This window comes from Osmerus mordax, chromosome 6, assembly GCF_038355195.1.
Source record: "Osmerus mordax isolate fOsmMor3 chromosome 6, fOsmMor3.pri, whole genome shotgun sequence".
Taxonomy (NCBI): domain Eukaryota; kingdom Metazoa; phylum Chordata; class Actinopteri; order Osmeriformes; family Osmeridae; genus Osmerus; species Osmerus mordax.
This window is the reverse complement of record NC_090055.1, coordinates 2,304,057-2,328,769: the sequence shown is the minus strand read 5'-3', so window position 1 is coordinate 2,328,769 and position 24,713 is coordinate 2,304,057. Positions and strand designations below refer to the sequence as shown.

General features: G+C 50.4%; 3 protein-coding genes and 4 non-coding genes across 7 annotated transcripts in view; all 7 read right to left on the bottom strand.

Annotated features, from left to right (window-relative positions):
- gapdh (glyceraldehyde-3-phosphate dehydrogenase) overlaps positions 1 to 868 on the bottom strand; it is a 4,439-nt gene extending 3,571 nt beyond the window's left edge. Inside the window, 1 exon segment of the mRNA XM_067237685.1 lies at positions 831 to 868. Coding sequence (XP_067093786.1) covers positions 831 to 853 — 23 coding nt within the window. The 5' untranslated portion in view covers positions 854 to 868.
- A 2,917-nt stretch (positions 869 to 3,785) lies between these two features.
- nppcl (natriuretic peptide C-like) lies at positions 3,786 to 5,719 on the bottom strand. The gene is made up of 3 exons (XM_067238498.1): positions 5,664 to 5,719; positions 4,938 to 5,091; positions 3,786 to 4,645 (listed from the first exon to the last, which is right to left on the bottom strand). The coding sequence occupies exons 2-3, from the start codon at positions 5,034 to 5,036 to the stop codon at positions 4,346 to 4,348; spliced, it is 399 nt and encodes a 132-aa protein (XP_067094599.1). The 5' UTR covers positions 5,037 to 5,091; positions 5,664 to 5,719; the 3' UTR covers positions 3,786 to 4,345.
- Positions 5,720 to 7,701: 1,982 nt separating this feature from the next.
- On the bottom strand, positions 7,702 to 24,387 carry ncapd2 (non-SMC condensin I complex, subunit D2). Its single transcript, XM_067238799.1, has 31 exons — positions 24,270 to 24,387; positions 24,087 to 24,162; positions 23,942 to 24,000; positions 23,664 to 23,839; positions 22,964 to 23,109; positions 22,721 to 22,848; positions 22,408 to 22,531; positions 22,132 to 22,279; positions 21,820 to 22,017; positions 21,575 to 21,709; positions 21,368 to 21,455; positions 20,581 to 20,767; positions 20,275 to 20,393; positions 19,094 to 19,306; positions 18,578 to 18,752; positions 17,490 to 17,574; positions 17,084 to 17,220; positions 15,410 to 15,542; positions 15,153 to 15,228; positions 14,825 to 15,043; positions 14,227 to 14,399; positions 13,214 to 13,325; positions 12,790 to 12,913; positions 12,470 to 12,625; positions 10,697 to 10,874; positions 10,379 to 10,473; positions 9,995 to 10,075; positions 8,715 to 8,898; positions 8,325 to 8,484; positions 8,128 to 8,253; positions 7,702 to 8,019 (listed from the first exon to the last, which is right to left on the bottom strand). The coding sequence occupies exons 1-31, from the start codon at positions 24,385 to 24,387 to the stop codon at positions 7,937 to 7,939; spliced, it is 4,212 nt and encodes a 1,403-aa protein (XP_067094900.1). The 3' UTR covers positions 7,702 to 7,936.
- On the bottom strand, positions 16,320 to 16,613 carry LOC136944982 (small nucleolar RNA U85). The gene has a single exon (XR_010876814.1). It is a non-coding gene; the product is annotated as a small nucleolar RNA U85 (small nucleolar RNA).
- LOC136944980 (small nucleolar RNA U85) lies at positions 19,765 to 20,096 on the bottom strand. The gene has a single exon (XR_010876813.1). It is a non-coding gene; the product is annotated as a small nucleolar RNA U85 (small nucleolar RNA).
- LOC136944983 (small nucleolar RNA U85) lies at positions 20,984 to 21,285 on the bottom strand. Its single transcript, XR_010876815.1, has one exon. It is a non-coding gene; the product is annotated as a small nucleolar RNA U85 (small nucleolar RNA).
- Positions 23,240 to 23,567, bottom strand: LOC136944979 (small nucleolar RNA U85). Its single transcript, XR_010876812.1, has one exon. It is a non-coding gene; the product is annotated as a small nucleolar RNA U85 (small nucleolar RNA).
- Positions 24,388 to 24,713: the final 326 nt, after the last annotated feature.

The window sequence follows — 24,713 nt, the reverse complement described above, 5'->3', positions numbered from 1 at the left end:
TCTCTCTCTCTCTCTCTCGCGTTTCCTCTGGGGTGTAAAGTCGAGATGAACCTATAATGTGGTAATCGTCCCGGTGACGACAGTGAGCTGTTTGATCAGTAGGGGAGTTACTGTTTAACCAAGTCCAGAACTATCTATTTCACACTGGCTTCAGACTGGGGGAGAATAACAGGGGATCACTTGGGTGGGGCAGGCAGGGAGAGAGAGAGGGGGAATGAAAGAGGTGGTGGGTGAGAGACAAGTAGAAAACAAGTTAAATAAATATGGAAGGAGGGAGGGGAGATATGGGAGTAGAATAAGAGCAAGATCACTGATCTGATAATGGGTTGTGCCAAGTAGACATCATTTCTACTGTTCTAATAACATCTAGTTTCTGACACAAAAACAATCACGTATTGAACCACCATCAAGTCAAGGAAGGAAAAACTGAAAAACAAGGGTCCAAAGTTCAAAGATCAGAAGGGGACAAAGTTCAAAGATCAGAAGGGAAAAGGACAGGTGACTGCCCCTGGGTTGTGTGCGTCTTCCCACACAACCCAACTTAACTCACATGTGCCTGGTTAGTGTCAGTGTGCTGCCTGCTTAATACTAACAGTTGGCTAAAAGGTTAGCTAAAAACAGATTGATACTCATGAGCCAAGCATAGAGAAGGGTAAAAGCTAAGCTTAAGGGAGACCAGGCCCAATTTCCTGGAACAAGTTGCAGGCCTATCTTTGTAGATTCAAGTTTTCTTTCTTACTAGGGTATGTACATGTTTGCGTGTGCCATTATTTAATGTATCCAGGTTGAGTAGTCAACGTCAAAAATGCACAAAAAAAAAGAAATCTTACCCATTGATACCAACTTTCACCATTTTGCCTGTTTTGGTCTAGTCCTCTGTAGAGAAAGAGAAGACAAACGTTATGGACAAACTACTACAGCTTACCAATCGTGTTCACCTTAAGACTGCCCTGTACGTGATGGCACACATTTTCCTACTCCAATGTTTCAGAAGCGAGAGAACAGAAAGCGATATACATAAACGGTTCTGAAGTTATATCCTAGGCTACCCAATATATATAAACTTAACAGTAGGCTATTGCAACTGATACTGGAAGGCCATTCCAAGATCGTAACCTTTGAGGTTATATTATTACATGCAACAGAGGTTTCATGTTTCCGGTTAGACTACAACAAATTTAAGCAGCAGCAGCATTTTGCAATCAACAATTTGAAAGCTATGACCTTTTAAGATTGATATTACTTTAGTTAATGTTAAACGACAGTAGCCTATTCAAACATTGTTGGGTAAAGAAACTCACTGTAGGATACCACAACTTAGACAATAATTAGCTTCTTAGAAGTTGAGACAATTAAACTAAAAACGTGACATGCCTCATTTCTCAAGTCTATGATTTGCAATGATTTCCGTTAAAAACAAATTGCCAGTTTATTAGTTACCGTTTGTGAGATGTCTCTGAACGTCCTTGCTACTTCGGGTGAGTGGGGACCTGCAAAGGTGCGCTATCAATTTGTACTCTTCCACCGGCCAATCTCCTCCCATTTGTGGACATTGTTCTCCGCCCCGCCCCCTTTTAATGTCAAGGTCGTAAGACGGCGATGACTGGCCGATTCAGGAAGGGTATGTCGGCAAGTCGCCTATTAAATGGACTTGGATAATTACACAGACGTTAGAAAACGTTTTTCATTTGAAGTCAAGTGCACCCAGAGTTCTCATGGTTGCACAGGAACATATTCAGGTGACAGAGAATTGATTGATTAATTTGGTGCATTGACGATTTCTGCTGCACTGCAGTTCGCAATCTAAGGAATGCAACATCTTTGATTCACTCAAGGCTTCCACCAATAACGTGCCAGCTGCTTTCCCCAATGTTTGCTTGCTTTGTCCATGCCATTCCAACAGCCAAGGTTTTTCTAACTTCCAAACCTTTAAGAAGCATTGAAGCAGAGGACGTCACGCTCTTAGATACAGTTCAGGGGTGAAAAAAGAGAGGGTTCATTGCTGACCTTCTCAGACGAGAGAGAGAGCCAGGACTCCACAGTCGAGGGCCGGGGATCATATCTCCATCCTCCTGAGTGTGACATTTACTATCCAAAGACCATGACCCTTCTCTTGCCGCCCTTCTCTCCTTCCTCACGCCGTTCTCTTTCTCGTTCACATCATCTGCACCTCCTGGGTGGGTAGTCTCTCTGGACTGGGTGGGTAGTCTCTCTGGACTGGCTGGTTAGCATGCAGTCTGAGCTCATACCCATAGAACATGTGATGGACACAAAATGGCTTTCAACCGGCCCCCCACAGTAAGATGTTACTTGATGTGTTTGGGTCTTTTAACTCAGGACTTGTTCATGGGGCTCAAAATGTCCCCCACAGGGCCCCAATGGGCAACGTACGGACTACAGTGTGCGCCAGTCATCAACGTCATGGCAACAGCAGCGGTTGTGAGGGGATACCATGCCGGCCTGACGTGCTTTCTAACAAAACGTAACATCCAGCACATGCATGACATGCAGTTGCCATGCCACAGTGTTCTGGCTGCACATTCTTCAGCCCTGATGGTTGTCACCCGATTCAGGGACGCCAGCCAGCAGCCTGGGCATAGCTGAACTGTCGCCCACGACCCACACCAGCCTTGGCCCCCACTACACATCATAAGGTCAAAGAGGTGAAGTAAAGGTCAGGCTGTTTTTAGAGCAGAGCCAGATGGGCCAGCTCAATGCAGGGTCATGGTGTGTGTTGTGCTACACAGGGGTAGACACTGGGGCTCTCCACGCACAGAGCGTGCTCACTAGTCAAGAGTCACACTGCCTGAGCCTCCGCTAGATACTTCTAACATCTACCCCCCGTCCTGAAAGGCTCCACTACAGAGCATTTATCACAGAGGTAAATTGCCTTTGTGTCATCAGCTCTCAGAATAAACTGTGTTTAATTAACTGAGTTGGTAGAAAATACAGTTGATACTTTTTCTTTCGTGTGTAAATGTTATCATATGGTGCCTGCATGGTTAAATTCTACTCAGCCACAAAACTCAAGACAGGGGCAGGTAAAGCAGACAATCAGTTTGCGAATGTCTGAAATCCAGGCCAGTTTAAAGTCCGGAGTCCACTTCAGGGGTGAGCGGGATCACTGGAGATAGACTGACATCTAGTGCTACTGTCAAACATTGCACTTCTCTTCCGTTTTCTGACCTGAGTTAACCTCTTCCATCCCACCTGTTCGACAGAGACGTGACCAACAATATTCTACCACAGACCCGACCCCCACAGATACCACAAGGAGACATGGAAGAGGCTACCATCTAAAGGATCAGTCATTCTGCGCCTTCATGAGACATTGTGAGAAACAAAAGCTTATGATTAACACTCTACTATTATATCTACTTCAATGCTATTTTGACAGATCATTCATTCTGAGGACACGCGGCGCCATACCCAATCCAAATGATGTTTGATTAAACGATGGAGTGGGGATATCATTGCCGGGTGCATCATCTCATCTCGATGAGAGCCAGCCCACTAATCAGCACACCCACACAAACACCCATGTCTTGTTAAGTTAGCTCAGGGGAACCTCTTTACCTTCCTACAGCCCCCTCGTGGCACATTTAATAAGGCAAAAATATCTGCTGTGAGATGCTGCAGCTCTAATTCGAACAGAAAGGCGTGAATCGAGCATTTGGCGCATGTCGGTTTAAAATGCTGAGTGTAGGTTGAGGTAGGTGGCTGGGTGAATTCTGACAGTAAAGAAATAGGCAGATTGACATGAACGAATCCAAACTCAAAAATTTATATTGGAATGTGTTTATTTTGCATGCAACATTTTTGCCAAAAGAAGGAGCAAACTACAGATATATTTGTCAACATATACTGTGTCCTTCAGACATGCAAAAAAAAAAAGAAAAGAAAAGCAATTCCTTACAAAAGAATGACATTGATATTAGCTAGGAAGGACACAGTCTCAACTACATTCCTTAATAAAGTGCACTGTAAAAACAACACAGACATAATAACATAGAACAATAGCTCCACTTGAACACTCCTCAAATGTCTTCAAAACTAAATGTACTATTTGTTATAAAAATGCACAAAAAACAAACAATACTACCGCACCTGTTTTCAGCAGCCAAGACACAGTCATGTTTGCGCTACGCTTTATTGAATCACATAAGCAAAACAGCAAGTATACACTACACTATGTGTGGACATCATCAACACTCACATTATTTTCCTTTTTGTCTGTGTGTGTTTGTGTGCCTCTGTGTGTGTGTGTGTGTCAGTACGTGTGTGTGTGTGTAGCCGTTTCATTTCCTTTACTAGTTGTGTCAGTCTCTCGCCCCTCTTCCTTAGACTAGCAGCCCAGTCCGCTCATAGAACCAATCCGATCCAGTTTCAGCCCGAAGCATCCCCTGTTCCACGCCCGTCGTGACCTGTCCGGTTCAGCTCGCTTCTGATTGGCCAGAGCTGCCTTCAACAGGCGGAGCCAGGCGCTGTCTTCCTGGGCTGCCGGTAGGTCGGCCCATTTGGGATATTCGGCAACTTTGACCCCATTGGCGTAGTCAGAAGGCTCTTCTGGTTGGTTGCTCCCCGCGTTCTCCAGATCGTCCAGGTTCAGGAGGTCGGTATAACGCTCCAGAAACTGCTCCACAAACTGGCATGGAGGAAGAAACAAACCAAAAGGTTCATTAAAGGAAAAAAAACGCCCACGTGATCGCCCCTTCCTCATGACCATCTTCTCATCCCTCTCTGTCTCACCCTTCAGCTGTCTCACCCTTCAGCTGCCTCACCCTTCAGCTGTCTCACCCTTCAGCTGTCTCACCCTTCAGCTGTCTCACCCACTCCCCTTTCACCCCGTCTTCTCCCTCGTAAACCCAGCCTATATTCCACCCCCAGATCCCCATCTTCCCCAGCCCCTGTTCCACACCTTCCCCCTGCCTCTGTACCTGGAGTCCTTCAGGGGAGGGGTGCAGGGCGCGCCCCTCGGACAGCTCCAGGGGGGGCAGTAAGACCAGCGTGGCACAGAGCAGCACTGGGCACAGCATGGCAGCAGGGAGAGGAGGGCGTCAGCGACGATGCAGGGAAACAGTCTAAACACGACTATACAAACATACACCCTGATTATACACACACACAAACACACACTGATTATACACACAACGAAAGCTGCACACAAAGCCTTGTTCTTGATGTGAATTTGATGAAGAGGAGAATTCACCTAACTAAATACCACAGTATGAAACCTTTGTAATGTTTTTCTGTAGACACAAAGATCTCCAACAATCCATTCATACTGTACATAGCATTTAATTAATGATATTCTAAAGACATGCAATCTTTGTTTAATTATGAAGTACAATGTGATGTAATTATACTGAGTGTATATATTACCAAGTGAGACAGGAGACAGTAGTAAATAAACTGTTCATGCACAATAAAATATAACATTTGACAACAGAATTTTAAAAGGTTTTAAAACGTAGATGTTTTAGCACAAACACTTCAATCTGAACAAACACTTCAATCTGAATCCTCAAATATATTTTCAACACAAAGAAAAGGTGGAATTAAAAATAATTGTTCTCAAATAGGCTACAATTCATTCAAGTTAATTCCTTACGCATGCAGAATGACAAACACTTCAAATAATCTATCCTCCAGGTCAAACTCACGTCTCGTCTGATTTGTCCGAAGCTTCAAGTCTCTCTGCTCTCACAGGCTGCTCTCCATCTCTCTCTCGCTTCCTCGCTCAGCTACCTCTCACTTTTTGGCACCTGCTGAAAGCATCACTATCTCTCGCGCTCAGCCCCTCCTTCCTCTCTCTCTCTCCCTGATGGTCTCTCCTAGTGATGGTATTGAAAGGATGGGTTTGCCTGTTGCGTATTTGTCCTCTTGGCAGTGGCCTAGTGATACTGCTACGGTCTGATGATGCTCTGGGTTTATACTGCCAATGCTCCCCTCCCCCCATCACCACACACACACTTTAACCACTGGAATGATGTCATACCGTCGGAAGGGCTATTTGTTTTTTTACCAAGGTGACCAGACGAGAGACTCCGGTGCCAACTTGTCCTCGCACCCCCCCCCCCCCCCCCCCCCCCTCGCTCGGAAGCCTGTGATGTCAGGGGGCCGGCCAACTTTGTGAAAGGGTGAACAGGGACATTGTGAAAGGGTGAACAGGGACATTGTGAAAGGGTGAACAGGGACATTGCGCTGCACCTATGCACTCTGCGTATTTCTCCATGTCGCTCCTGTCCTGCATCTCTTCCTGTCAGACCTACATCACACCTCAGTCGCTCCTTTCATCCTCTCACCCACTCCAGCAGAGGCTAAGCCCTGTTCTGGATCTCCTGTCAGACCTACATCTCTCTTAGTCGCTCCCTTCATCCTCTCACACACTCCAGCAGAGGCTAAGCCCTGTTCTGTATCTCCTGTCAGACCTACATCTCTCTTAGTCGCTCCCTTCATCCTCTCACCCACTCCAGCAGAGGATAACCCGTTCTAGCTTAGTTCTGTTTGTAAAAGGCCGAGTCTTTTGTGTTTGTAGTGGCTGCTCACTCGTAATATTGTGTGCTGGCTGTTCTCCCTTGAGTCTACTGTTTGTAATATAGGGGGTGCCCTCTTCCCCCTGTGTGCGTTTGGACGAACTTCTTTCAGTTGGCTGAGTTACAGTCTGTCAGTGCCATCTGCCTTCTGTCTTCCTGCAGTCTCTGCAACACCACCAGCGAGCACGACTCTTTCCAACACACGCCACACAGGCTCACACAAGTTCCACACACGGGTGAACCAAACACGACAGACCTTTGCAACGTACGCCGCCGCGTACCTTGTCGTGCGCGTGGACTTTCACGAAGCAAACTAGCCGAGAGACAGAAAGGTGTCGTTTATCCATTACATAACTCAACGACAGATACACACTTGTCTTTTAGGAGAGGGGAGAGGAGTGTGTGGGAGAGGGAGTGGGCGAGAGGAGAGATTAGCAACAAAAGAGAAGAGGGGGGGGGGGGGGGTGATGAAATGCCTGGTGATGTCAATGCAGGGAAAAGGAGTGAGGGTTGGAGGGGGGGCTGTCGGAGAAGAGGCAGCACAGAGGAGGAGGAGACCCAGTGGATTGGAGGAGCAGAGGACACGAGATGAAACCAGCAAAGAGAAAACTTACGAGCGTCAGTTTTAGTTTGTGTCAAGACCTTCCAGAAACGTCCACGATTTTAGCGAGGGGCAGAAAGCTGCTGCTGAAAACAAGCAATGTGAAACGATCCTGAAAGTGACGAGACAAGCATGATGAAGAGGGTGAGCAGAGAGACAAGCATGATGAAGAGGGTGAGCAGAGAGACAAGCATGATGAAGAGGGTGAGCAGAGAGACAAGCATGATGAAGAGGGTGAGCAGAGAGACAAGCATGATGAAGAGGGTGAGCAGAGAGACAAGCATGATGAAGAGGGTGAGCAGAGAGACAAGCATGATGAAGAGGGTGAGCAGAGAGACAAGCCTGCCTGGCCAAGCTACACTCCACTGTACAAACATGTAATACCAAGGGGCATTCAGCACTCCCTATAATGAGGGTATAAATCTGTGTCTACTGGAAATGATCACTCACAAACACACACACAGCCTTAACAGCCACACACTCCCATCTGTTGAATTCACTGTGATTTTGCTAACATATGCTCTCATTTGGCCAGCGAGTACAAGGACAACATGGGGGGTTCACATCAAACCAGTTTATTAAAATGTCTCGATGCAGCTACGTGGCTTTAAGTACTCAGTGATGGCTAGAGCAACATTTAAAATATACCAAAAAATATAAAATATTAAAATAATAAAAAGACCCTGACATGGATATCAAACACTGGAAACACTACGTTTAAAAAAAAAAAAGCACAAGATAAACAGAATAAGAAACACAGACTAGAATAGGAAAGATGAACTGAAGGCGAGGAGAGGGATCAGTGTCTGAGGCGAGCGCGTCGGGATGCTCGTCCAATGGGAGTGGTCACCTTGGGGGTCTCGCTCTCCGTCATGACAGCATCTGATTGGTTGTTGAAAAAAACAAAAAACAAAAACAAAACAAGTTTAGGCAAAAAAACAAAAATTTAAAGGCTGAACTCAGACTTTCATCATCAAAATGCTGACTCACCCTCTTCCTCCTCTTCTTCGTCACTGCTGAAGGTGATGACTGCTTTCCTGGAGGATTTGCGGCTTGGTTTGGGTGTGACAAAGTCACTATCGTCATGGCGACTGGACACAGAGGGCTTTGGTTGACCTGGGAGAAAATTCCATTAGAGACTAGGTCAACAACAATAAAAATAAGAAATGTTGCTTTTGTGCACTGACCCCTCTTGGCCCGGCCCCGCCCCCTGGTCGGCAGGGGGGTGCGTGAGGTGGTGTTCTCGCTTCCTTCTCTGCGGCTCTCCTCCATCTCGGGGCTCTCCACGTTCTCCAGCCCCCGAGTGTGCACCGCAGTGAGCCTCTTCTCAAACTCCTCCACCTGGGCCTGGAGGGGGGGGCGGGGCGGGGGGAGAGAGATCAGGCTCAGGGCAACACAGTCTCCTCTCACTGCTCACGGATCTGACCATGATGTCTGGCCCTCCAGACTGACGTGTCGTCTTAAAACCTTTATTTTATTTGAAACTATTATTTTTACAATAGTATGGCGGCCTATGACATGTGTTCCCTTCCAAAAAGTTGTAGAGGGGGTGGTGGGTGGGGGTGCGAGGGTGGTACCCTGAGCAGCGGCTTGGCTCCGCGGCGCAGCTTGGCGGTGATGGAGAGCAGCGGCTGGTACACGCCCGGCTCCGTCAGCTTGTCGCTGTAGCACTCCCAGCACTCCTGCAGCCTCTTCAGGCCTCGCTCGCACATGGACAACAGGGACAGGGACACGGCCAGGTCACACCACTGACGCTCCGTCCTGGAGGAGCGGGGAGGGGGAGAGGGGTGAGGACGAGGGGGGAGAGAGAGAAAGGGGCGAGGACGAGAGGGAAGCTTCTGAGGGCTAATTGAGGATTCGGGAGGAAATGACTTGTGTCTTTCAGGTTGTCTTTTTTGACCTGGCATTTGGATAATCTCATTCTAGTGGTCGTGCTCGGCGGGTTCCTCCAGTCTGATATAATATATGTATAATATGCCCTTACTCTGTCTGACTCAGCCCTCACTGCCAGCATCAGAGCAGACACATCTCGACAAACTCAGAGGAATTGACAAGTGTCGTCAGAGGGGAGCGTGGAGGACAGAAGGATGGAGTGAGAACGCAGACTACAGAAACTTATTTTTTAAATGAATATTCCTCCAATTATCAAACATTTTATAAGTTACATTTGTATCTTCAGCCATTGCTTGGATACGGGGAGGAAGACTAGACACAGAGAAACTAAACAAGACGCACATCAAGAAGACGAGGCAGGCTGTAAGAGAAGGGGAGGAGGAGTGAAGATGGCACCAAGGGAGGGAGAGAGGGAGGAAGAGAGAGAGAGGTAGAGACAGAGAGGGAGAGAGAGGGAGGAAGAGAGAGGGAGGGAGGAAGAGAGAGAGGTAGAGACAGAGAGGGAGAGAGAGGGAGGAAGAGAGAGGGAGGGAGGAAGAGAGAGAGGTAGAGACAGAGAGGGAGAGAGAGGGAGGAAGAGAGAGGGAGGGAGGAAGAGAGAGAGGTAGAGACAGAGAGGGAGAGAGAGGGAGGAAGAGAGAGGGAGGGAGGAAGAGAGAGAGGTAGAGACAGAGAGGGAGAGAGAGGGAGGAAGAGAGAGGGAGGGAGGAAGAGAGAGAGGTAGAGACAGAGGGAGGAAGAGAGAGGGAGGGAGGAAGAGAGAGAGGTAGAGACAGAGAGGGAGAGAGAGGGAGGAAGAGAGAGAGAGGGAGGAAGAGAGAGAGAGGTAGAGACAGACAGACAGAGACACAGGGAGGGAGAGACAGAGGGTTAGACAGAGGTAGAGAGAGACAGGTAAAGAGACACAGAGAGAGAGAGGGAGACACAGAGAGGGAGGGAGTGAGAGACAGAAAGGTTAGCTCACTTGGCGGTCCTGAAGCGCTGACACAGTTTCTCCACCAGGGACTCGGTCTGTCTCTCCTTGGTGATGTAGGAGAACAGCTGCCTGAGACACGGGAACCAGGACAACAATGACACACAGCTCCCAGTACACCAGCGTCACATTCACATCTTACTCAGCACGGCTCTCAGCCGGGGGGACACCAATGTCACGACGAGGACCATGCATGCCAAGTCATCCACAGGGAGCATACAGGCTCTGAGAGCTCACGCTCAGTGGGCAACGCGCACACACATGGAACACACACTTTCAAAAGGTCAAGTATCTCTATTGGATTATCAAAGAGGATGCTCATGGCTAGAATTACATTACCCCCCCCACCCCAACCCCCACACAAGGCTCACTCACTTCATGATGGTGTGGAAGTCCGTCTCGTTCATGCCTCTCTCTGGGTCTGACAGCCGGCTGATGATGTCCGGCAGCAGGTTGTAGATGGCGTTGTCCTGGGGGAGACATGGTCAGAGCAGGGCATCTGCGGGTGTTAGGGGAGCAGGGTGCCGACTTCATACAGCTTGGATGTACTGACCAATATATGCATCAGTTTTTTTGTAGAACTTGATGCTTGCGCAGGAAATCTGCCTGACATTGCAAGGAGAGCTAAAGACATCAGCAGACTTCACACACTGGTTCCTGACGTGCGATGGCAGGATGTGTGTGTGTGTGTACCTTGGAGGCTAGCTCGTTGAAGAAGTTGAGGGCGAGGCTGGCGATGTGCGTCTCCCGGTCCAGGAGCAGGGCGGCCACCTCGCTGACCTGACCTTTGACCTTCAGGACGTCCTTCAACACCAGCTGCGTCAGCACCGTCACCGCCGTCTGCCGCACCGACGAGTTCTCGTCACTCAGTCTGGGGGGGGGGAGGCACGATGAGTCAGTTATAGGGTCAGATGGCTGATTGGTTAGGGAGTCAGGCTATTAATCAGAAGGTTGTTGGTTCGATTCCCGGCCGTGCAAAATGACTGTGTCCTTGGGCAAGGCACTTCACCCTACTTGCCTCGGGAAGAATGTCCCTGTACTTACTGTAAGTCGCTCTGGATAAGAGCGTCTGCTAAATGTAAATGTCCAGGGATTTTTCTGTATTTAAAAGGCCTTATTATTATTATAAATCATAATTTTTTTTCAACAAACATCCGAGTCTGCCGCTCTGACCCAACTGAAACGGCTAATAAAATGTATGTATTCCAGGAGTGGATCGTGACTCTTGGGGTCGTGAGTGTCTGTTTTGACAGCTTGCCAATAATTCAGAGTGAAGCCTGAAGACACAGCTTTCAAACAATCACACCCAACAGAAGGAATACTAGTCATGACTTGTTAAAACCCTTATCAGGGCTCTGCAGGCCTGTGAAGGAGGGAGGCGTGTTTCAACATTAGAGAACACTCTGAAGTCCTTACAATGAGAACAAACTAAAAAGGGAATTCATCCCGCAAAGCCAGAGAATTAACGCCAGTTTGCCTCACACCAACACACCTTGTGCCAAAGGGACGACTGACCATCATAATTAACCCCAACAGAATCTGTAAGAGAGAGGGTGGAGCAGCTGGGAGAGACTGGCCTGTGGTTCTTGTTCTCGGGAAGAGGGGACGCTTTCAGACAGCGTCTCAACGTAGGTGGAACAACCGTGCAATCAACACTAGGTTCTTTACAATGACCAACCCCAACCCCTCACCCCAGAGAGCGAGAGACAACAGAGTATCAGGAGTACCTCCCCCCCCCTCCCCCCAGTGTAATTACCCCACCTCTTTGGTTCTGGACTCGATCGCCACTGGCAGGGAGGTGCACACACTAGCAATTACACAGCGGTAATTGCGCAGGGCGGCGTCGTGGCACAGGGCGGCGGCGCCGTATTACAGAGCTCGACGGGCTCCGTCGGGTTGCTAGGGCAACGGCGTCGAGGGGTCAGAATGCAGTGATGAGAGGGCCCCAGACAGATCAGAGTAGATCTCCATTCGTTTAAAGAAGGGAGGGCAGAACATATCTTAAACCCACATGCGATGGAGAACTCCCACCAACCCAACCCTGATCTCCCAGTGTAATGGGGCATTGTAACAGCGGTGGAACATCACAGGCTGAGGAAACTCTAGAGATCAGTCAGTGATTCAGTCAGTGATTCAGTCAGTCAGGGGGCAGCTGGGACAAAGGAGACAGCCTGTCATGCAAGTGTTGATGGGATGTGATTGGATAGAGAGCCAGGGCTACACCCACACAGCAAGTAGATTAGGTCTGTCTTGTGTCTGCTTTTCCATCATGTTCCACAACAACAAGTCTTGACGGCGCCCACAGCCTTCTCCTGCAGGACTGTCGTCAAAGGACGCGGTTCTGTGTGTGTGTGTGTGTGGAACCATGTCAAGGAGTTTAGCAAAGTCCTCTGAGTGTGTGTGTGTGTGTATATGAGTGTGAAAAAGAGAGAGTGAAAGTGAGAGAGACACAGAAGAGAGACTAACCTGGCGTATAGGTTCTGCGTCCAGGGCTCCAGAATGTTGGGGAAGCGCACGGTGAGGTCTCCCAGGGCGATGATGGCGTTGGCCCTGACAACAGGCAGGGAGGAGCGCTCCAGCACGGTGAACAGCAGCCGGACATGCTCCTCACACACTGACGGGCTGAACACAGGCAGACTCAGGTCACACACACTAACGGGCTGACACACTGACTATCGATTGAGGGTCTGACCAGAGTCTCCAGGGCAGATGGGGGGTTACACCAACACACAAACAGATGCTACTGATGGGGGGCGGCTGTGGCCATAGAGGACAGCGACTCTCACCTGATCATCATGTACTGGGAGAGGGCCAGGCAGGCAGCGGTGGTGAGCTGGGGGTGGGAGTACCGCCCTGGGAAGCTACACACCTTCACCAGCAGGGGCAGGAACACACACAGCAGCCCCTCCTCTGAGACACACATTTTACATTTAGTCATTTAGCGGACGCTCTTATCCAGAGCGACTTACAGTAAGTACAGGGACATTCCCCCGAGGCAAGTAGGGTGAAGTGCCTTGCCCAAGGACGCAACGTCATTTTGCACAGCCGGGAATCGAACCGGTAACCTTCAGATTACTAGCCCGACTCCCTAACCGCTCAGCCACCTGACTCCCCACATACACAGAGGGGGGGAGGGGGGGGTTAGGGAGCGGACCACCGTGAAGGTGCACTAAGGTCCGCCAGGAAACATGACAGCAGAACGCGTCTCACCGGCCAACAGCTCGGTCTCGCAGATCTTCCGGATAAGCTCCGCCTCCGTGTCTTCGGCTGAGGCGCCCATCAGACCCAGCTCCTCCTCCACGGCACTCTCATTGGCCGCTTGCTGTTGAGGTAACGCCCACGTTAGATACATGCACTGCTAGGATGCACATATGGCCCGAAGGCAGATTATCGTGTCAAAGCCCAAACCCTACCAGTGACCCCAAACTTGGACCACGACAGATCTACGGTCTGTTAATACAACAACTTCTCATAACTTTTATTTTGAAAAGGACTACTACTATTATTAAACCAAGGAAGCTTGAGGAGAAGGAATGACAAACCCCCGATGGGTGAGAGTCAACAACACCTGTCAATCACCTTCTCCTGCGAACAGAACTCATTAAGGCCCTCCCACTGAGGAAAGCTGCGTCCTGATTGGCAGGATAATAACCTTCCTTTACGGGGCGCCAAATGTCACGTCTGAAGAGCAACTCAATTAGAACACAATTCTTCAGTGTCACGCTAATCACAGTTGAAGCGTACGCGAGTAGCGCTGCTACTGATGAATCACCTTAAACGACACCGGATGATCGGACTCGTGTTCACGGTATACTCATGGAGCAGATGCTTTTAACCAAAGCTAAGTAGAATAGTGCATAAATCAATGTATGGGAAACACGTTGTTTCGTATGTTTGGCATCGTGTCAACACGACCGATTTCTGTGCTCTGTATCTGAGGTGATGGTACATTTATTCATTTAGCAGACACTTTTATCCAAAGCGACTTCCAAGAGAGCTTTACAAAAGTGCATAGGTCACTGAACATAACAACGAGATAGCCCCAAACATTACGGGAAGCAAAAACATGAAGCATACGTTGTGAAAAAACATAAGTGCCAAAGTAAAGAACCATAAGAGCATGTAGTTAAACAAGTTACAATTAAACAAACTAAACCTCAAAAGTGCAAGAGTGTACCTGTAGGAAAAAAGCAACAATAACATGTTCCTCCACCCAGACTAACCTTGGTCTTGCTGGAAGGACCCTTCTCCTCCTTCTCCTCCCTCTCCTCCCTCTCCTCCCTCTCTCCTCGCCTGCGCCGCAGCTCGGCGCTCACGCTGCGCTCCAGGTGGGACACCTGCCAGAAGGCCACGCTGCCACTCAGAGACAACAGCTGGGCCAGGGAGACACAGCTCACTGCGGGACAGAGACACACCAGGACAGATGAGGACAGAGACAACAGCTGGGCCAGGGAGACACAGCTCACTGTGGGACAGAGACACACCAGGAGAGACACACGGACACACCAGGACAGAGACACACCAGGAGAGACACACGGACACACCAGGACAGAGACACCAGGACAGATGAGGAGAGACACAGGACACACCAGGACAGATGAGGAGAGACACAGGACAGAGACACAGGACAGAGACAGGATCTGTAAGAAGAGGTTTAACACGTCTAGGCTACTGGGAGGGAGGAGGGACACAATGAAGCTGTGACCAAACAGGGATGGAAAAGAGAACAGATGAAAATGTTTCTATGGAAACGACACGGGGGGGGGGGGGGGGGGGGCTTTCTGCTGAGGTATTTGTTTTGCACTCCGAAAAGCATCCCACCTTGTTCACCCTGATCTTCCTGGGAATCCTGCGAGCCTCCCTGCAGTTGGCCAACGTCCTTGTTCGTCTCCCCGCCCTCTGCGATCTGGTCCAATAGGAGGCGCGCGGAGCGCTGGAGGAGGCGGGAACAGAGCTGGTCAGGGGACTCGGCCAGGAAGTAGAGCAGCCGTACGGCCTGCTCCATGAAGCTCTGCCAGTGAGGGTCTGTCATCACCACACCTGCAGGGGGGACGGGACGTCAGCCAGCGAGGGGTGGAGGAAACACCACCCAAACCACTCAGGCTTCATATCAGCCCAAACTAATAACTGTGTGTGCATGTGTGTGTACCTTCTGCGACAGCCTGGGTGAGGCAGGAGAACAGCTGGTGTTCCTGAGGCAGTCTGAACGGGGCTCCCTTGGATTGCTGCGAGCAGAGTCCAAGCGTACGGTCACAAACACAGCATTAAACATCTACGTAAGAGTGGGAGTCAGGTGGCTGAGCGGTTAGGGAATCGGGCTAGTAATCAGATGGTTGCCGGTTCGATTCCCGGCCGGCGAAATGACTAGATGTAAAATGTCATGTAAGAGTGTGCGTTTGTCCATACCCGGACATGGTCAGTGATGCTGGAGATGGTGATGACTGCATCTCTGGCCAGTAAGAAGTCTTCAGTCACCTTTTCTCCCAGAGCCACAGAGCACAGCGTGTCCAGGTTACTAAGAACCACCTCCTTCTCAGCCCTGTGGGTACCACACACACACCACTATTCGTCAAATCAAATCTCTCCATCCACATATGTGCACTTAAGAGAAGAATTTCTGGTGCTACTTCTCCCGTAGACGTTTTAAACATGTAGTGGCACTTTATCCAAGTGCACAGAAGCACACACAAAGGAGGGGTGGAGTGGGGTGGGGATGGGGTGGTGCAGGACGTGGAGGTCGAAGCTGCTCGGGTGAGGGCTGGCAGCGGCCTCGCCTCCACGCACGGCGCAAACCGTGCCCTGCCCTCCCCAGTCGCCACCACGCTCCCGGATAATGTGCGTGGGAGGCCCGGTGAGGGGCAGCACGGAGTCGCAGAACAGAGAGGAATGCCGGGTGGTGGAGGAAGGGAGGAGGCGTGCTGGAGAAGGGTGTGGGTGGACTGCAGAGATAGATAGTCCAACTCCGCTCTCTGTCTCTCTCACTCCTTTTCTCTTGCCCTTCTCTTCCTTCCAGCAGTGGCAGTCTTTGAAGGAGACTGAGGGAAGGCGGGGTTAAAACACACTTGCTCTGAAAAGCGCTGGCAAGGAGCCCAGATTTATGCGGTTGTGACTTCAGCTTACAATGAGCAGTCAGGACTAGGCTCCTATTCAATCGCTAATGAGGGCTGGGGAGAGGAGAGGCTTTGTCTCATGGCTGAAACAAAGCTTGCCGGCTGAAAGGTAGACCTCAATTAAACGTCCAGTTGGTGCGGGGGGGACGACAGTCTGCACTCAATGTGGTTTTGACAGGTGAGTTGATTGAAGAAAGAAAATGAGTAGCCCTCAGACAAGTAGAAATAGCTCACGGCCAACTGAGTTACTGAGGTGAGCTGGGGCGACTCCCTTTCTTGGACACACACACACACACACACTGTTAGCATCCTCCCAGTGTTTTCCCCGTGTTTCTTTACAGGTGGAACACTGTGGGCGGAGCTAGATCACTGTAGGCGGGCCCTTACAGCAGAGCAGCAAATCTCCGCTGCACTGCCAAGATTACCAGCCAATCAGAGCAAGGGAGACCCAGACACACTCATTCAGTTGGCTCGCATTCGCCTTGGTTTCATCACTGGGCATGGGAATGATGTACGTTTATGCATGTTGCAGTGTGCATGTGTCAGTCAGGAGGTGGGGTAGTGGTGAGCCCTGCCAACCACGCCTTTCTGGAGAGCTACGGTTGATTTCCTTCCAACCCTAATCCAGAACACCTCATATTAATAATTAGCCGCTTGACAAGATGAATCATGTTCGCTACAACCAGGTTTGCAGAAGAAAATAATACGACGGGTAGAGCGCCAGGAGCAGGATTGGCCTTGGAATTGATTGTGTGTGTGTAGGGAGTCAGATGGCTGAGTGGTTAGGGAGTCGGGCTAGTAATCAGAAGGTTGCCAGTTCGATTCCCAGCTGTGCAAAATGACGTTGTGTCAAGTATGGTGAAGGCACTTCACCATACTTGCTTCGGGGGGAATGTCCCTGTACTTACTGTAAGTCGCTCTGGATAAGAGCGTCTGCTAAATGACTAAATGTAAATGTGTGTGTTCATACCGTGCAGCCATGCCCAGCAGAAGCACGGCAGCTCGCCTGTGAAGACCAGAGGCCTCTCGTTTCCCGGTGAACCTCTCCCAGAGAACCTGCACCACGGAGGACTGCAGGACACTGCCGCCGCTGAAGAACTCCTGGACCTGAGGAACATGACCAGCAGTCACCTTCTGCTGGCTGCGGAACCCCCGCCCCTCCGGAACCCCCCCCCCCCCCCTCCACACCCCAAGTGATTTCAACGTTATTTAGACAAGAAGCTTTCTTACCTAACCACTAATATCTTGGACAGTATTTTCAGTGTAAAAAAATAATTATATACACACACATTTTAGATACAGAAATGTGATAGTTTGTGCTAGAGGGGGTGTGGACGAGCAGGCAGGTTTGATAACGTTAACAAGTAGAGACTCACTATCTCCTCCAGACACTGGACAGTCCCCAGTGGAGCATCCACCATCAGCTCAGACAGACTGTCCACCAGAGTCTGGGCCTTGGCCCTGTGGGAGACGAGACAGGCAGCCTGTGAGGGACAGAAAAGCCGTTCTCCAGGCCCAGGCTGTATCAACAAAACCCATTTTCAGTAGTGCCCAGAGTGGTGTGATTGGCCCCCTCAAGTCCTGATGGAAAGTTAGCTTGCCACTGGGCCTAGGCTTGAAGAGAGACGGCTGCTGCCAAGATTAATTTGCTCGCAGGAGTAAATCTTTTAGGTGAAAAGGCTTAGATACTGTCCAAACCGAGAAGATAGCAGGGCCCAATCTAAAAGGTGTATGTTCACAGAGACGAAAGGGCTTTGAAAGTCCTGAAGGGTTCCAGAGCTGCTGGGATGTATCAGAGACTTGTTTGATAGTCTTCTTGAGATTTGATGAGGGTTTTTTAAGAGTGTGATGTGTGTGCAATGAGAAGAACATGAAACAGAGTGGCATTTTCTGTCCTGGGATCACACTGGAAGCTGTGGAAATAATACTGAACTTACTCAGCTTAACATACTGTATATACACCCATAAATCCTTTTATGAGCCATCTCGTTTGCAGGAAAGTTAATCATTACATAACTAGGATTGTATATGCATCAATATCAAACAATAAAGAAATGATAGATTACCAAAACGAAAACATTGAATACCAGAGCGCTGGCTGTACCTACATGATTGGCGGCTAAAACAACACGTAAGTTCAATCACAGTTGTTTTGCTGCTGCGCAACAACGAAAACGGAGATTGCCGAAGTAGCGGAAAGTCATTACATTTGTCGCTAGATACAACTTTGTCACTAGGGAAGGTGAAAAGTTGCTAAATCTAGCGACACTGATCTTAAATCAGCAACACTAACCGCTAGTATTAACCGGTCAACATTCATATTGTTTGTTAACGGTTAATTATGAGTAACATGAAGGATTTTCCGGCGAGTATGAAGGACGGATTTTGAAAGGAGTCGACGGCGAGACGGTGCTCTGAGAGGGGAGGGGGGCTAGCGCGGGTACGCTGTGCGGAGCTAACCCACCTGGGGGTGTCTCCCTGGGGGTTGAGGTAGAGGCGTCGGTACGCCTGCACCACGGCGTCCTTGATGGCGGCGTCGGTGGACCAGACGAGCGGCAGCATCTTCCTCACGCCCGTAAGAGAGTTGGCCACGCTGAACTCGCACACCGTCACGCAGAACTCCACTGCCTCCTGAACCACTGAGGGAGACAACCAGGTAACGCATGACTCGTCTGAGCGCATTTCCGTTAAACAGATTACGTTTTTGATCCTTGGCTTATTATCTGCAGCGCTCCGATGGTTTCCTGTCCCATGTCGTGTCCACCGAGGGCGACTTGCACACATCACATTTAGTCATTTAGCAGACGCTCTTATCCAGAGCGACTTACAGTAAGTACAGGGACATTCCCCCCGAGGCAAGTAGGGTGAAGTGCCTTGCCCAAGGACACATCATTTGGCACGGCTGGGAATCGAACTGGCAACCTTCAGATTACTAGCCCGACTCCCTCACCGCTCAGCCACCTGACTCCCACATGCCTACCTGACGTGGTTTTCCAGTACAGCATGGTGTTGATGACAGCGATGGCCTTTTCCACCTGCAGGGAGAAGCTCTCTGTGTCCCGCAGGTATTGCACCAGCATCTCCTGTTTCTTCAGCTCCCCCTCCACCCCCTCCCTCTCTCCTTCCTGGGCCCCCTCCTTCTGGGGGGTGGGGGGCAGGCTCTGGGTCAGCTCTGACGTGTCCATGTCTGGGCCTTCAGGCAGGGGGCGACAAAAGTTAAAGACACACGCTCTGGGGGGGGGGGGGATTACATGCCTAGTTCTAAAATGCAAATGTTAGTTCTAGCCCCTGAATCCAATCAGAAACTACTAAACCCTCATAGCTCATCAAAAACCCCTCTCTTCCTATATAACCTGTTAACAGAGGGGCCTGCAGTGCCAGCACTGACTGACAGGTAAATTAGCCCTAATCAACCTCTAATGAACTGTGTGGGAGAGCTTCCTGTTAAGTGTTCCACTTAAGCTCATGCTTCTACTTTCGAGGCTCTTAGTGTGGTCAGGTCCTGTGCACTTCCTCCATCTCCCCACCTAAGAGATGTCTCTGCCACTCCACTCCAGTTCCTCCACCGTCTACCACCAACACCCTCCCTCAGTGCAATGTACCCTGATGAAAGCCCAGCGTTCTGGATCAGAGGGTGGGGATGGGTTTGAATGCCCTCAGATTACCAAAGAGAATACTCACAGCCCTCAAGGCCCTCAACAAAGAGTTGTGCCTCCAAGCCAGCTGATACATAACACTCAAACACACAAAACAAAGACACACAAACACACACACACACCATGTCTGCAGTCTCCTTCCAGCCTTTAACCCATGACTTAAAGGAAGGCAGGTTCGAGGGGGACTGCTAGGTAACTATAGGTGGACCCTTACAGCAGAGCAGCAAACCTTCATCACCCTGCCAAGATTACCCACCAATCAGGAGGCTGGAGAGCACAAACTCTTGGCCCGATTGGCTCATACTTGCCATGATCTCATCACTGGGCATTCAAACATCTCTTTTTTTCCCCCCAACAAAAAAAGCCTTGCACGGACCCAGACTGACCAAGGTCAATAATCACGTGGATCTAACTTTGAATCGCCTCTAAGTGAATGTAACTGTTGCACTCCACATACTCTATAGCTTTTAAGCGTGACTTATACATTTAGTCATTTTGCGTGTACCTTTGAAGAGCAGAGCCAGAGTGTCCATCACAGTCTCGGGGGTCACATGAGCCAGAGAGGAGAACATGGGAGACTCTGGGAACAGACTGTGGGCTCTCACACACAGACGCACCGCGTTCCTGAGGGGAAAACACACACACACCATAACATTACTGCCTGGCAATTAACACAGCCACGGTACCATCACAAACAAAAGCAACTACATCCGTTCTCAATTTAGCCCCGGTTGTCTGTCTGTAGTCTAAAAGACGGGCTGTGTTAATGAGTCTATTCGGGCTGACACGGCCACCTGTGTGTTCACCCCACCTGTACTTGTTGACGCGGAGGAACTGGGCGATCTGCAGGGCTGTCGCCCTGTCATCCTGGTCCTCCTGCACCTCCTCCTCCCGGTCCTCCTCGTCCCTCTCGGAGGACGGCTCCAGCACGGCCCTGGCGGTGACGAGCAGCTCCGGCTCCATGGCGGCCCACAGCTCCGAGGCTCGGATGACGGCCACTGCTCGGGGGAGACGCACCACAGACACGAGAGGCGCGGTCACAACTCCAGCTGCTGAACACCCTCTGCTGGGACTGCCCTCCAGGAGTGATGGGGTGTGGGGGTCAGCACCATAGGAGGCGTGGTCTGGTAGTGTATGGTAACTCCACTGTTCTGTTTAACAATCGTATATGGTGTGGTTTTGACAGGTGAGTTGATTGAAGAAAGAAAATGAGTAGCCCTCAGACAAGTAGAAATAGCTCACGGCCAACTGAGTTACTGAGGTGAGCTGGGGCGACTCCCTTTCTTGGACACACACACACACACACACACACACACTGTTAGCATCCTCCCAGTGTTTTCCCCGTGTTTCTTTACAGGTGGAACACTGTGGGCGGAGCTACTTCACTGTAGGCGGGCCCTTACAGCAGAGCAGCAAATCTCCTCTGCACTGCCAAGATTACCAGCCAATCAGAGCAAGGGAGACCCAGACACACTCATTCAGTTGGCTCGCATTCGCCTTGGTTTCATCACTGGGCCAATGAGCAGCACAGAAACAGATTCTGTTGATGTGGAGAGCAAGATGGAGGGTGGGGACAGAGGAGAGATTAGTGATCTCACCGGGTGCCTGCCCCTCCAGTTTCTCGGTCATCTCTCGGAGTTTAGCGGCCTCCTTCTCCAGGGGTGTCTTCAGGTCAGCACTGCTCAGCTGCACACCAGACACACTCAGTTAACGAGGAGCTCCACACATGGCATATTACTGTCAAAAGTGACTCGTTCCATGGGACATCTGAAGTCTCTGAACGTGTGTGTGTGTGAGAGAGTTACCTTGCAGCTGTAAGGGTTGTGGGCGATGAAGGCAGCTAAGAGCTGGATGGCACTCTTGACCACGTTGATGGACTTGTCCATCAGCCGCCCCACGGCCAGCCCCATCACCTCACTGTACCTGCACAGGGGCAGCGCCTTGCAGGCCGTACAAGACGAAACATCACGTACAGGCATGGATCCCACCCGCACGGACAACTCTAGGTGTCTGACACACCCACACCGTGCGCAGGTACCGCGGAGCTCACCTTGCTGTTGACGACACGCGCGTACACCTGCAGCACGCGTGCCCTGACGTGGGAGTTGGTGTCGTGGAGGTGTTCCTGTATGGTGTCCATGAAGCGGTCGCGGTCGGCTTTGCCCGACTCGTCCAGGCCGTCCCCACTCAGGACCCGGACCAGGATCTCTCCCAGCACCTCGCACACTGCCACGCGCATGCTGGGGCTCTGGCAGGGGAACGGAGGACAGGGGGCTGTTACCTTGGTTCCCCCGCAATCAGTAGATGTTTCATGTGTGCACATGCCTTGATGTGTGAGTATTGTATCAGGGTGTGTGTGTACCTCTCCCTCCAGGTGTGTGATCAACACACTGACGTTGGGGATCATGACATCAGGCACGATGGTGCTGAGCTCGGACAGGAAGGAAGAGAAGGCTTTGACCCCAGACCCCTCCCTGGCCAGCTCCTCACGTGACTTCTGCCCGATCTCCCTGGGGGGGGGGGGGCAACTGACGTGTCAGCAGAGGCAGGAACAGGGTGGGACACCGTTTTGCAAGCAGATTCGTTTCCACCCGACCAAGCTTGGTAGAGCGCCTCCCCCTGGCCACCCCGTACCCACCTGATGACCTCTCCGACGACAGCCTTGACGCCGTACTCTGTGCTCCACACCGATACAGCCTGGGCACACACAGACCCCAGCTGCTCAAAGTGCTGCAGCAGCTGGATCACCTTGACGCTGGCCCCTGGGGGGTGGGGAGAGACACAGAAATATGACCCCGAGTGTCACAGCAAAGCACGCCAGGTAGAGTCCACAAGCGCGACCAAGCAAACCCTCTCCCTCTGGAACAGACAGGCACACGAGCGCTGTGTGTGTGTGTGTGTGTGTGTGTGTGTGTGTGTGTGTGTGTGTGTGTGTGTGTGCGTGAACAGACCCAGGAGGTGGTTGTACTTCTTGATGAGCACGCCCAGGAGGTGGATGATGGCGTCGCGGCTGGGCTTGCTCTTCACGTGGCTGATGGTGGGGTTCTCCAGGAGCTTGTAGCAGCAGCACGTCACACAGCTGAGAGGACAACACAACGTCTCAGAGGATCAGCGCCGCTCACCTCTAAACGGACCCCGAGTCGGTGAAGCCAGCGGGCGCCCTGGGCCGCCGCCCCCTGGAGGACTGCACCTACCTGATGAACTCCTCCTCCACAAGAGAGAGGCTCCAGAGAGAGCGGATGTCCAGCTGGAAGAGCTGGGTCAGAGCCAGCAGCACCGTCTCGCGCTCAGAGTCCCACTGCAGCCGTCCCTCTCCCGGAGCCTTGACCTTCTTTCCACCCTGGGGACACAAACGAGGACCGCGGGGTCGCATTAGGGTGGACTCAACAAGGATTTTTCCTTGACTATCAAGTGATAGTGTTGGCCTTTAGTGACCGGAACACACCAGAAGAAGGTTGGATGGTTTTGAATGCCCTCAGATTACCAAAGAGAATACTCACAGCCCTCAAGGCCCTCAACTAAGAGTTGTGCCTCCAAGCCAGCTGATACATAACACTCAAACACAGAAAACAAAGACACAAACACACACACACCATGTCTGCAGTCTCCTTCCAGCCTTTAACCCATGACTTAAAGGAAGGCAGGTTCGAGGGGGACTGCTAGGTAACTATAGGTGGACCCTTACAGCAGAGCAGCAAACCTTCATCACCCTGCCAAGATTACCCACCAATCAGGAGGCTGGAGAGCACAAACTCTTGGCCCGATTGGCTCATACTTGCCATGATCTCATCACTGGGCAATTCAAGATGAATCAGTATGTTGTTTATAGCAGTGTGTGATCAATTTGAGATCAGGAATGTTAGGACAACTGCCATCGTAAGCAAGCAGACATACCTTACTGGGTGCCGTGACGATACTCTGCCTGGTGGAGTCACTCTCCAGGTTCTCTGTGAGCTTGCAGAGCAGGAAGACACCCATCTTAACAGCATTCAGCTGCTCTTTCCGGTCTTGGGCAGAGAAACTGGTGGAGAGGAGGAGGGCAGGCAGGGAGGCAGACAGGCCACTCACCACTGCAGGGTGGGGGAGAGAATTTGATTAGATTTGAGTTGCATAGCTACAGCTGTATCTAGTTTGGGGTGGTTTTACTGCAACACTTTATAGCAGACACTGACCTTGAATGAGTAACTCCAGAGTGTCTTCCTTTACACCCAAGTCCACGCTTTTACAGTGTCTAAGAGAAGCACAATAATTTGGTTTGAGATTTCTCTAGTCACTGTATACAGGGATCAATTAATATAATAAACAAACAATACTCACTGCAACACACTGTAACCAGTGTCGAAGTGCTCCAGGATACATAATGGCCCCTGACTTCTCAGTGCTGCCTTGAACCCTGTGGAACCGCAATAGTCATGCTCCAATCAAACTGCGATAGAATGTATATCATGCTGCAACATTTAGCCGGCACAACATAGCTTGTAGATTCGGCAGGAAACTTACTGTTGATAAGAGAGGGAAGTTGTTTAGGCGAGACGACGTCCTGAACCACATATTGGTTCGTGCCCCCCGTCTTTACTAGATCACCCACACATACTGGCACGAAGAAGTCCCACGACATTCCTGACGGGCAAAGAAGTGGCTGTTTTCTCATGTTTTGAAATGGTCAGGCTCTACTGGTAGATAACGCTAGCTAATTATGTTCCTCCGACTTCGCAGTTAGCACTGATGGTGTAATAACTTTTCGAAATATAGTCATAAAACACGAACTATCCTTTTGCTACACTACTTCCTACCTAGTATGATGAAAGTATTCGTTCCAACAAACGTAGTTTACTTCCGACAAACAATGCCTGTTGGCAAGTAAGATAGCTAGGAAGCGACTGTTCTGGCTTGCTAGGCTAACTAGCTAGCAGTCAATTTACAATGTTATAGCTAGCTGTTTAA

Coding starts and splice junctions, on each gene's coding strand:
- nppcl (XM_067238498.1), bottom strand. CDS start 5,036: ATGCTGTGCCCAGTGCTGCTCTGTGCCACGCTGGTCTTACTGCCCCCC. Junction 4,646..4,937: donor CCTCCCCTGAAGGACTCCAG/GTACAGAGGCAG, acceptor CCTCCATGCCAG/TTTGTGGAGCAGTTTCTGGA.
- ncapd2 (XM_067238799.1), bottom strand. CDS start 24,387: ATGTCGTGGGACTTCTTCGTGCCAGTATGTGTGGGTGATCTAGTAAAG. Junction 12,914..13,213: donor CGAGACCGAGCTGTTGGCCG/GTGAGACGCGTT, acceptor TGTGTGTCTCAG/AGGAGGGGCTGCTGTGTGTG. Junction 10,474..10,696: donor TCAACGAGCTAGCCTCCAAG/GTACACACACAC, acceptor TGTCTCCCCCAG/GACAACGCCATCTACAACCT.